This window comes from Serinus canaria, chromosome 7 (assembly GCF_022539315.1).
Source record: "Serinus canaria isolate serCan28SL12 chromosome 7, serCan2020, whole genome shotgun sequence".
NCBI classification, from domain to species: domain Eukaryota; kingdom Metazoa; phylum Chordata; class Aves; order Passeriformes; family Fringillidae; genus Serinus; species Serinus canaria.
Window position 1 is genome coordinate 7,321,464 of NC_066321.1, and position 12,187 is coordinate 7,333,650.

The 12,187-nt window shown below is 42.8% G+C and overlaps 1 protein-coding gene across 1 annotated transcript in view; it reads left to right on the forward strand.

Moving 5' to 3' along the window:
- The first annotated feature begins 408 nt into the window (after nt 1-408).
- Nucleotides 409-12,187, forward strand: part of ACTR3 (actin related protein 3) — a 28,681-nt gene continuing 16,902 nt past the window's right edge. The window contains exon 1 of the mRNA XM_030241767.2: nt 409-604. Within this exon, the coding sequence (XP_030097627.2) occupies nt 561-604 (44 nt within the window). The 5' untranslated portion in view covers nt 409-560. The remainder of the gene's footprint in view (nt 605-12,187) is intronic.

The window sequence follows — 12,187 nt, forward strand, 5'->3', positions numbered from 1 at the left end:
AGGCGGCAGAGCCCTGCAACAGCTGCCTGGGGAGGGTGTGGAGTGTCCCACACTGAAGACATTCCGAGCCCACCCGGATGCATTCCTGTGTCACTGCATGGACCGAATGACCTCCACAGGTCCCTTCCAACCCTAACAGTTCTGTGATTGCCCACGAAGGTGGTGGAGCCACATCCCGGGAGATGTTTAAAGAAAGCCTGGACGTTGCACATGCCCTGTTTCGACACGGTGCTGTTCGGTCACTGGTCGGAGCCGGCGACCTCGGGGGCGTTCTCCAGCCCGACTGACCCCGTGCTATTTCCGCGATAACCAGAGACCGAGCAGCTCCCGCCGCCCTGAGGGCGCTCCGCCGCTCCGCCCGGCGGGCGAGGCCGCGCCACCGCACGTCACGGGGCGGGGCGGGTCAGCCATCTTGGGCTCGCCGGGCAGCGAGCGAGCGGGCGGGGGCGGAGGCAGCGCCCGCCCTGCGGAAGTCCCTCGGTGCCGCCGAGCGCAGCCCGTCGAGCCCCGCCGGAGCCCAGGGCTGCCCGCCGTCCCCAGCACCGCCGCTACCGACCAGCATGGCAGGGCGGCTCCCGGCCTGCGTGGTGGACTGCGGCACGGGGTGAGACGCGGCCGCTGACAGCTCGGGGCCGCCCGGGGCGGGGCCGGGCGGGTTCCGCCGCCGATGCTGCTGCAGATGGCGGCGGGGGGTCGCGCTGCCGGGCCGGGCAGCCGCGCCCGAGCCGCCGCGGGGCCGGTGCTGGGAGGGATGGAGCGGGCCGGGCTGGGCCGGGGGGAGCATCCAGCCGCCTTCCCTTCCCCGCCCTTCGCTCTCCGCCCGGCAGGAGCCGCGTCCCGGCACGGCCCCGCTCGCTGCTCTCGGGCCGGTCGGGGCCGTCCCCATCGGTCCCGGGCCGGGCTGCCGGACCTTGTGCGGCTGCCGGACCTTGTGCGGCTGCGGGGCCGGGGGAGGCGAGCGGGGACGCGGCTCCCGCGGCTGCCCAGAGCCCCTGGGATCCCCGGCGTGGGGGAGTCGTCGCTCTGCCCGGCGCCGTCTGGGGGGATCGTGTGTATTTATTTTTTGTTTTAATGTCCGGATAATGTCATTTATTCTGTGTTACTTCTCTCTGTGGAAGAAAAAAACCCCTCCCCTTCCATCGAGCAGGCGCAGAGGAACTTCCTTAGTTTTGTCAAAGCCTCTTCCTGCTTTCGGGCTTTTATACCTTATAAGGCAGTTTTCAGTGTCAAACCTGAACCAAATCCGCTTTGGAAACGCTTCTTTTCGTTCAGCAGCTGCCAGGCGGTGGAGGGAACGCAGTGCCAGTGATCCCTAGCACCGGGAGCGGTGCGGGAGGAGGCCCCGGGGAGCCGGGCTGGCCTTTGCGCGGCTCCGGGGGCTGGGGCGGCGCGGCAGCCCCGGCGGGGCCGTGGGAAGCGGGGCCGGGCGGCTCCGCGGGGCCGCTCGCAGCAGAGCGCGCTCGGGCAGCGCGGACCGCGGGGCCGTCGGAAAGAGGAAACGGCTCCATCGGGCCGCTGTTGTTCATGGGAAGGGAAAGCACTGCTGTGTATCAGAGCTCTTTAGCTACCACTGATGGCATGCTGCTTCTTTAACTCGTTTTTTACTTTTGTTTCACTTCTCACCCCTTTTGCGAAAAATAAAGAAAATTTTCAATGAGTGCTCTGTAGCTGCAGATATTTATCGTGCTTTCTTGTAAGAGTGTGTTCTGCAACCTAAGCAGTTGTTTCTGAAAGCACATGCTCATCATCCCCTCAAAAGAATCTGTTTAGTGTAGGACATCAATAAATCGGTCCTTAGGAAGAGCAGGTATATATGTATGTGTGAGACTGATGTCTGTATGTCTAACACTTGTATGAAGAAGTCATTCCTGTAGTGAAAGCAGAATTAAAACTTTGAGTTCTGTGGGATGGAGGAAAGTTAGCACAATGGGAATGAGGGCGTTTAGCTGAGTGAGTAGAAATATATGTGAATTTAACATGTGTATATCTGCTGTTTGTCTTTCAGAGCAAAAGATTTCTAACCTCTCTTCCACAAGCCACCAGAGGCTTTTTCCCATCCCACGTTTGTGTATCACCAGTAGTGCCATTAAAGGCAATAATTATATCTTTGCAGGTTGTGACCACTGGATTAGAAATTTGCTTAAGGCTTTCAGCAATGCCCTGCAGGAGCAGCATGCAAGCTCAGAGCTGTGTAAGAAATAACTTTGTGATTTGAGAGGTGTACCAAGGGACATGAGTGTTAAAGCAAGTGTTCCTGGGGAAGATTTATGTGCAAGTACACCATTAATCAGCTTCACTTCAGATGATGTACTCTGTAATGTTCTTGAATATGATGTTAGCCAAGTCTTGATCCTGTTTATTTATTTCCCTACAAATCTTGAAAGAATGTTCTAAGATGCTATTTTGTGCACTGTATTTTTTTTAATGCAGCTCAAGCTTTTCATTTCAGATGCATTTCATCATCCAGGGTTGTTCTTCTGTAAAATTCTGCTTCAAGAAAGTGGGGCAAAGATTTGTAGTGCTGTAAAGACTACAGAGTGTTGGGGTGGTTTGAATTCAGTAATTTCAGTAGACAAAAATGTAAGGTGGTGAATTTACAAAAGAAAAATATGATAGTTGAGATGTATAAGAAACAGCTGGGTAATAGTGCAGTGGGTTATGATAGCATAATCATGCTCTTGGCTTTTATTTTTTTATTTGGTATAGCCCTCCCAGTCCATCTCACTTTTTTTGTGAGAGCACAAACTGTGTCAGCCCTGTGCTCAGTACAGATCAGCTGAGGTTTGTCTTCTGTCCTGTCTGCCAAAATGAAAGAGAGCAGACAAATTAAATATAGCCCCCAAAAAGAGGAAAAGAGGTTTTGAAAATACAGCCAAAACAGAAAGGGGGAAAGGAGCTGCCTTGCTTAGAATAGGCTTTAAATGTGCACTGGTTTTCCAGTAAGTAGGCTTTTTTTAGAGGAAAGGGTTGATAGTTTGTAATCTCAGGAGAATTGACCTCAATCAGCAAAAGGGCAGCTGTAGAAGTGGTATTGAAGAGTGTCTTCCTATGTCTTGTGCTTGTTCACAGTTCAGTTTGTTTATCTCTGAGTTAAATTTGGGGTGTTAAATTTTTTTTTTATATGTGTGTGCATTTTTGCCGGCTAAGAAAGATGAGAAAGGCAGCAGAGTTGTGCTTTTCAGCATCAGCCTGCACAGATTATACAAATGATAAGGAATTCTTTCAAAGCATAAAGAGGCAAAAAACACAGAAGAGATTGGGGAGATAACAAGATGACTGTTGCTTGAGGTTTTAACAGCTCAGTCAAACTTTTTAGGGGTCATCTAAGTACATGTCATACAGCTGGAGCTGGGAAATGGGTTTAATCAGTGACATGGCAATCAGATGCAACTGAAATTCTTCCAGTATTACATTTGTACTCTGAAATTTGCATTCTTTGCCTAAGCAAACTCGATACCTAGAAAATAAGGTAATTGATAGCTGGGAAGGGCAAGTAAATACTTGTGGTTTTAGAAGCTGCTTGTCTGAGGCACTGTCCTTTTAATTGTACAGTATTTGTACATGATATGAAAAGTCTGAAGAGGCCAGTTAGTTTAACATAACTGCTAAACCCAGTATTATTTATTTCTAGAACTGATAGCCATGTCTAGTTTAGTTTTAAGTATATTGTTTGTTGGGTATTCTGTAGAACAACACCATGGACCTTATTGTCAGGAAGTCTTTTTCCACGTTGGTAGTGAATTTGACTTCACTTGGTTGCTGAGACCCCCTCTCTTTCTCTCCTTTCCACAAAAGATAGGCACCAGGTCCATGAACAACGAGCTATGAACCTACGTGCTGTTTATATCTTTCAAACACTGGCAAATTTTTGATTTTCCTGAAGTAAGTAGATATGCTGTGAATGTGACTTACTTCATACTTGATGTATCTAAGAATCACATTCATTTTAAAACAAAAATTAAAAATAGAAAAAGGAGATGGAGTTCTTCCCATAAAGTATGTGAGCAACATACCAAAGAAAGGAAAAGGCTCTTAGTCATTTTTTAATCACAGTAGGCTGCAGTCTTTTGCTCTGTGCCTTTTGGGTATTTGAATTGTTCTTGCTGCCTCTTCTACAGGCGAGCACAGCGCTGCCTGCGAGTCATGATTAAAAGCTCTTCCTACGCCACTTTGGAATTTAGCTTGATTAGGTTGACAAGTAGATTTTAACTGTGTCTTTCTGTGTGAAAGCACTTTTTTTCCTTCAGTGTGACTTGTATAACACTGAATTAGCTCATTTGGGGTGGCAGATAATTGCAAGTGTTCAAATTAATGGCTCTTCAGCTGAGCTGCAGTAAGTGGCTATGCAACTATTGCACTTCTAAAATGAGAACTTAGTTAGAGCACTGAAAGGGATTTACAGAATATTATTTGTATTTTCTATACCTGAGCTTTGTTTTCTGCAGGTTTGTGTGCCATTTCTCAGTGGCTGCCAGGTGGATCCATTCAATACTTGAGTGTCAGTGCTGACCAGCTTCTCTAATGTACACAAGAGTCTTTTATTGGAAGGGTCGTGTCTGTTAGAAACCTTTTTCTTGAGTAAATTGGTTATATGATTGTGTGGAAAAAACCCAGCCTGTTGTCATGGGTCTTGTTTTCTGCCTTCTCCTATGCCAAGCTTTTTATTTCCCTTTTTTATTTCCCATGCACAGGTTGCAAAAAGTGATGTATTTTTTTAACTTCTTTTTTGCATACTAGGGGTGAGTGAAAGGTTTTAGGGTTGACTGGAGAAAGATTTCCTGCTCTTGATGGGAACTCAGGATTTCTTGGACACCTCCTGAAAGTCTGGGTTCCTGCTGAGCTGAGAGCCAGGAGAATTGAGGCTGCTCAGGATTTCCAGGATTTCTTGATGTGGAGTTGCAAGCTGTTCTTTGGAATGAGTCACCTACATCTCTGAGAGTTTCTTGGCTATTTGGTCTCTCTAACCAGTGCTGTGAATGAAGGAAGAGTAAATTTGGGCACTCAGAACCTCAGAAAAGCAGAAGCTTGCTGGAGTGAGCTTTGCTTTGGGGAAATTCTCTACAAACCCTACTGCTCTAGTTAATCTTCATGCAACACCTCTATGGCTCTTAAGGAGAGCAAAGTGTTTATGGGTTCAGTGTCTTCTGATGTGATAAGGTATGACAGGATAATGTCATTCTGTTTCTCTTCTGGGTTTTGACCTGAGAGTGTAAATGAGTACAAGATCCATGAAAAGCAATAATCTTCCATAGACAGCAAAATCTGTGAGGACAGAAATACAGTGCTATAAAATCAAGGTGTGGGGGAAGTAACAGCCTGTATTGTGAGCTCTTGAACTTTTTACTATCTTATACCGTACCTTGAAATTATTTTTCTTTCCTAATGTTCCAGGCATGGTTCATTTCTGCAGGTTTTTCCAAGCCTAACTTATGTTTAGTATAAAGATTTCAGCACCATGATATTTTTGCAGTTTATACTTCAATTGGATATCTTGTCACGACCTTTTATGGGCTTCAATCTTCATGAAAATTTTCTCTTTTGGGCTGAATTTTCTCTGTGTTATGTCATCCTAGAAGTAATTTTTCAATATGGAAAGCATGGAAAAAATATTTTCTTGATGGCATTTGGAAAAAATCCTCTTCCAGGGTTTTAACAGTATCTTTTGCTTGCCAGTGGCTGAAGTGTGGTTAGGGAGGGAGAGGGAAATGTCTCATCCTTCACGTGGAAAAAGGAATTGTACTAGGTTAAGAATTTATTGAATACATTTAAAAAACCTTTGCAAGGACACTTGGAAGGCTGATGATGACCTGGGGTGTCTCTTGGATGATTCTAATACATCACAGTCCATGTTGCAACACTAAATGCTCAGAGTATGCAATATAATTAGGAATAATAGGAGTTCAATTAGGAGTACATCTATTTCTGCTGACACACACTTTTTTTTTTTTTGTCCGTAATTCCATCATAGGAATCAGTTTATGTCTTGTTATATTTAATGCATTCCAGAATCCATTCAAGATGCATGGCACCTTCCAATCCTTCAGTTTCTGCTCCTCTTTTCCTGTGTCTCACTTGTGCTTGCTACAGAGGAAAGAGGCAATGGCATTCCAGGGTAGAGGGATCCACTTGCATCCCTGGGCTGGATCTGTTAAGTTAAAGATTAATGAACCTCCTTGTGTGAACTGCAGGGCTCCTGCTCAGGGCAGGGTTTGAGGTGTACCTGGGATGGGCAGGTGCCCTCCTTGTCCCTTGGTGTGTTTAGTACCTGGCTTGGACTTTCTGCCCAGCAAGTGTGTTGATTGCATGACTCCTAGGGACATTTACTAGTCTAAATTAATTAAAAATGTAGTTTTTATGAGTTCAGAAATATTGTACCAGTTCTGAGTAGTAATTCATGTTCTCTGTTGTTTTGTAGGCACATCTAAGAAGCTTTGCAGTAGGTCTGTTAGTTCATGCAATTGGAAAGTTTCAACATCATGTCTCAACATTTAGTTTCATCATTGCAGGCTTTCTTTGGGACATGCTAAAAGGTTTCAACAATTTCAAACAAACTTTTTTAAAAAGAACTTTAAATGAATGTTTGTCCAACGTTGAAGACTTTAGGGAGTCAAGGTTAATTTCAAAGGTAAAATAACTAAAAACACACTTGGGTTTGTCCTCGAGGAAATTCCAAGTTCTTTTCTGCTCAGTGTAAGAAAAGGAATCTCTATTGCTTTAATCTTTGATTTTTGGTCACTGAACTAAAATATATTTAAGTGTACCAGTCTTACAGAAATCATCCTTGGGTAGATGTTTAAAGATACCAATTGGATTGCAAACTTATTAGTGCCCATAGCAGGAACATTTAACCATCAAAATGAAGCATTAGTCCTTTCCAAGTGCTACTAGTGATGTATTGCTGGGGTTTTGTTTATTCAGTTACATCCATTGAAAAAAAGAAAATTTTATCTGCTGACTTAATGTAGGGTATAATATGATTCATATCTTTTTATTTTTGTTCTGATCATGGGTTTGCATTTTTAAGGCTAGACGGAAAAACTCTAGCTGAATGTACGGTTTTGATTTTTTTCTGGGATTTCCTTTTTCTCTTTATTATTCTCTTGTGGTCAATGCAAATGTTTGCAGCTGTGCACAGGATGTGTTTTGGCGTGCTCAAGCTGTAGAGAGAAGGATGCAGACAGGAGGTTGATAGTTTATTTTGATAGATAAATGCTATCAATGGATGAATCCAGATTGTAATTTTTATCATACCTCCTATCTAGGTTTTCAGTATTAGTATTTTTTTTGTCATGACTTGCCTTAGATACAGAACATTGTTTGTCATCTGCAGGAGCTTTCACAATACCACTGCTTGCATACTTACTGTCAGACTGCAGAATCTCTGTGATCCTGTTAAATGAGACCTGCTTTTTATATTAAACAAGATTTACTGCTATGTTTTAGTCCACAGCTGAGTTTTTTTCTACGAGCCAACTGTTTCTAATTGAAACAGTCTTTTATTACAAATGTGGTGTAACATGATAAATATGTAATCTGGTGCTTTAGGTGCAAGCCTGCTCTTGATGGAAAACACTTGGTTACCTGCTGAAAGGCTGAAGTGATAATGGGGCAGACTGGGACTGCTGGGCCAATCCCTTGGTGCTTGCTGGGTGGTCCTGCCCTCCATCCCTGCTCTCCCAGGCCATGCAGTCTCATCCTGCCCTCTGCACAGCTCTTGGGTCAAAGCTGGAGCTCTCAAGTGCTGAAACTGCAAATAGCAAGCCCAAAAGATCAACACTTTTTTTTTTTTTTTTTTTTTTTAACGTGGAAGAACTTTACAGTTTTAGCTCCTTAATACATTTGCTTGAAGAAACTTTCAAGTCAAGTCAGGCTTTTCCTGCATCATAAGACTTAGATTTCATCTGTTTAATTTCTTCTAGTGTAGGATTTTGTTTACTTGCAGGTTATGTATGTGTCTATTCAATTGATCCTTCCTTGCTTTATCTGTTGAAAAATATGTATAATTCATTCATTTTCTTGGGTTTTTTTCCTTCCTGATAAATGTCTGTGCAGTCATAAATTATTCTGAGTTGGAAAGGACCCACAGGGATAATTGAGTCCAACTCCTGATGTTAGATTATTTTGGGTAAATGATGTAGAAAGTTGCCAAATAAATCTCCCCCTCATACTAAATAACTTACACTGTTAAGTAATTATTCATGTAAGGCTGCCAAACTTTTGGGCATTCTTTCCTCAGTATTTGGAAATACTGCATGGAGTAGGCAGGCTGTGAAAAATGCTCAGAAAGCCTGGAAAAATGAAATACAAATTTATTAAAAAGCCTATCAGTATAGGTGAGTGCTGTGTGGGTGTGGTGTAACACAGAGGCACTGTTAAGACACTTGTTAAAATGAATTAGTCTAGAAGTCTCTAAGGAAGCAGCAAGTAGAAAGGGAGCATTTTGCCTCAAACTACTCTCATCATACAAAGATAATATCCAAAGCCATTTGCTCTTCTTATTTTGAGGAAAATGCAGTCAGAGGAAAGCTTTAACTTTTGTGTTAAACTGTGTGCCAGCATTAAATATTAGAAATGGGTTTATAACTACAGATTGAATTGGCAAAAACTCTAAGTTTATGTGGTAGTATCATCAGGATGCCACAGTTTGGATTTTGTTAGTTGAAAACACTTTTAAGGATGGGCTGGTTTCAAGTCCGCTTTTCGTGGCTCAATTATAAGCCAGTTTTCTGGACATAAATGTGTCTTATCTTCCTCTTTACTTTCAGGAGAACTTTTCCAGAGCCAGCTTACCAGTGTTGTTCATTTTTGGTTGGTTGGTTGATTTTCAAAGATTTGGTGGTAGTAAACAGAAAGCAAAATTGAAAGTTGTTGCTCTTCTATTCCCTCCAAATGTTAGTAAAGTTAGAAGCAGCACAATGCAGTAGCTTCCTCTGTTCTCCAGACTGGTGTTAAAAATGTCACCTGGAGACCTGTATTACAGTGCATGTGTAATTTATTCTGAGTGCTGTGCAGCACAGGCTGCTTTTGTCTCCTTGTTCCTCTTGGTCATTCTGGTCTGGCTGTGTGCAGCTGTGTCTTTGTGGTTTTCACTCCCCATTTTAGCTGGATTTTACTAGTGAGCAGTACAGTTGTCTGTGCTCTGAGTTGTGGAGGTAGCTGCTGATAAAAAGCAGCACTGGATAAATTTCTGCACAAACGTAGAGATGCCTTTAAAGATAAATCAATTTTTTAAAGGTGGGTTTTGTCTATTTAGGAAATAAACCTTTGCTAGAAGCACTTCTCTTTCAAGCTGCTTTTAAACTTATTTATTAAATTGCTCACCAATCTTCTTATGGTTTGTTTCACTGTGATAGTTTCAGTATGTGGCACAGAAGTATTTGTTGCTAAGGTAAAGGCTCTTGCTTGAGTGGGCTGATATTTTGGCGGGGAAATAATGTAAATAATAGTTTCAAACACACAGTAGTACAGTTAATTCCAAGGTCAAGCTTGTAGACTGTGAGATTTTTAATACCTCTGCTACCTAGAGGTCCCATATGTCAGTGAAATACTGTACTCCCTTTTACCATCTCTTCATGTGACTTATCTGCAATTGAAGAAGATACTCTTTACCTGAGACTGCTTGTAATCTTGTGGATTTTTTCCATGTATAGAGCAATTTCTTTGGTTTCCACTTCTGATTACTTAAAACACCTGTTGATCAAAAATGTTTTCAAATTTGACAGAAGCAGCTGCTATTTAAAAAAGCAAACTAGTAATGTGTGAAAGGTGAACTATATTAGATAAAGATGTAAAATATGAAAAACATGGCTAATTTCAAAATCTTGCTGTCTTATGTTTTATCAAGGACATTTAAAAAGAGATAGTAAACTAATTTATTAATGCAAGTCCCATTTTTCTAATGTAATCAGTCCTTCAGGGACTTCTGCTGCTGCTTAGCCAATTTGCACCTGATGCTAGGGCTGAGACCTTTTTTAAAGGGGCAAGACAGCTTTCCTCTTACACTGGAATTTTCTCATCATTTCTCTTCATATGATTGGAGAAGTAGATACTTCCCATATGGAAGTTGAGTCCCATCTGGATGAGAGAACAATCCTGATACAAGAAGGATGATAGAAGGAAAACAAGTAAAACCATAAGGGCTTGTTCAGGCTTTTCAGTCACATGGGACTCTGTGTGAAGACTAGGAATTCATCCATGTTTGAAAAGTGTTTCATTTATTTTTAAGGCAGCTGTTATCAGAAGATATCAGACAGTAAAAACATGGTATCTATCTTAGAATCCCTGTCTATGCCAGTTAAAACAAGAAAGCCCTTTTTGATAAAGTCTTTGATGGACAGACCATGTGTGAGGAGCTGGTATTGAAGAGCAGAATCCCTTTCCATTCTGTTAAAAAACTTGGAGTTTTTGCCATGAGATTTTTTTCATGCCCTTTTGAATATATTACCAGGTGCATGTTTTCCTTAGAATCTCCACAGTCTGAGCTTTTCTGTAGTGCCTTCTATATCCTGCTTTACTTGATTACAGTTTTTTGAGTTAAGGTTATTTAGCCAGCAGTGAATATGTGTTGAATGATGAGTGTTGCAATCATCTCTTTTTCTGTGTTTGGCCCTTGTTTCCTGGAGTCTTTTTTCCACGTGGTTTCAGTAAAGAAATGCAGAGCACTCCTGCCTCAGGAGAGTTCATAAACACATGGGAAGAGGCTCTCAAGGGAAATGGGAGATTGGCTCCAGACCCATTTGCATGGAAGGGGATATGGAGCAGAGATCTCCTGCTGCCTGAGCAAGTGTGACACCTTGCCAAAAGGCAGTATCAGCTTACATTTAAGAATAAATGCATTTAACTGTGTAAAGCCTAATCTAATCACTGGATGTTAGACTTGTTTGGAGCATCACCACTTGGATGTGTTCTGCATAGGAGGTGTGTTTAGGTAGGGAAACCTTGCTGGGCTTGATGTATAGGCTGTGGTACACATGAAAACAGAATGTTAGAAGGTACACACATGTACTATCCAGGCTATGGTGCCTGGGAAACCCATGGCATCTGCAGGGTGAGATACAGGCAAAGGATGTGTTGTATTTGGAGTGAGAACTTGCACAGAAGGACTGTGGCTCAGATGGTGAACAGTAATTCAGAACCACCATGAAGAGAGCAGTTTGAACAAGAAGAAAAATAGCCCTCTGAACAAAATACCCTTGTTTTGCTGATGATGCACCTTGAAGGTAAACCAGAAAGAGACCATTTTGATTTCCTGTCAGTTTGGGGTTTTATATTCCCACTTGCTTTACTTTTTCCACAGAAAAATGGTTCCTTTTTTTGTTTGTTTTTCAAGTTGCTTTGTATCTTTCCAGTGGGACCAGCATTGCAGGTACATCTTATTTCTGTTTGTGTGTGCATTTTAAATGTGGGACATTTCTGTTAGCACAGGTCATTAGGAGTAGCTGAAGAATAGGCTGCAACCCAGATTTGCTCTAGGAGTTGGAGATCAGGTGATGCTTGTCCTCGAGTGCTCTTGTCTGCTTGTGCTCAGTTAACTCCTGTCTTTGTGTGGAGCTGTCAGAGAAACGGCAGAATTTGTGTTGGACCCCCTCCAGCTCTGTGGTACTTCAGGAGCAGCTGGACAACTGCATTGCCCACTAAGCAGTTGTTCCCCTATTCCTCACTTTTGTTGGAATTGCAGTTGTGCTTGAACTAGGGTGTATAACTTGGGAGAATGGCATTTCTTGTGGGTAGGAAAGCAGTGGAGCAAAGGCACATGGTCATAGTTTGTGGTTTGCAGATGGAGGTTTGGTAATGACATCCTTGTTACAAGTTCTTACCCTCAGCGCTGTTTCCTCTTGGCTTTAGAATTGTCTGCATGACTAATGCACAAGTCACCTCCCAGTGACATTGCTTTTGTGTCACAGCCTCAGAAACATCTATTCTAGGTGAGAGAGCACATGTAAGAAATCCCATTAGTGCTGCTGAGAACATTGTGGGAAGCCCTTTGGCTGTCCTTCCAGAGAGCTCTTGGGCAGAGAGTGCTCTGCACTTTCAGGATGTGAGTTTTAGAGGGTGATGATCACATGCTGAAGATATTTCTCTGCTGATAGGTGAGATAGAGGTTAGTAGAGTCAACTCAGAAGGAACCTTCATTAGTTGGTCTCCCAAACCTGTTTGTGCTATGAATGTCCATTACAAAAAGATAATG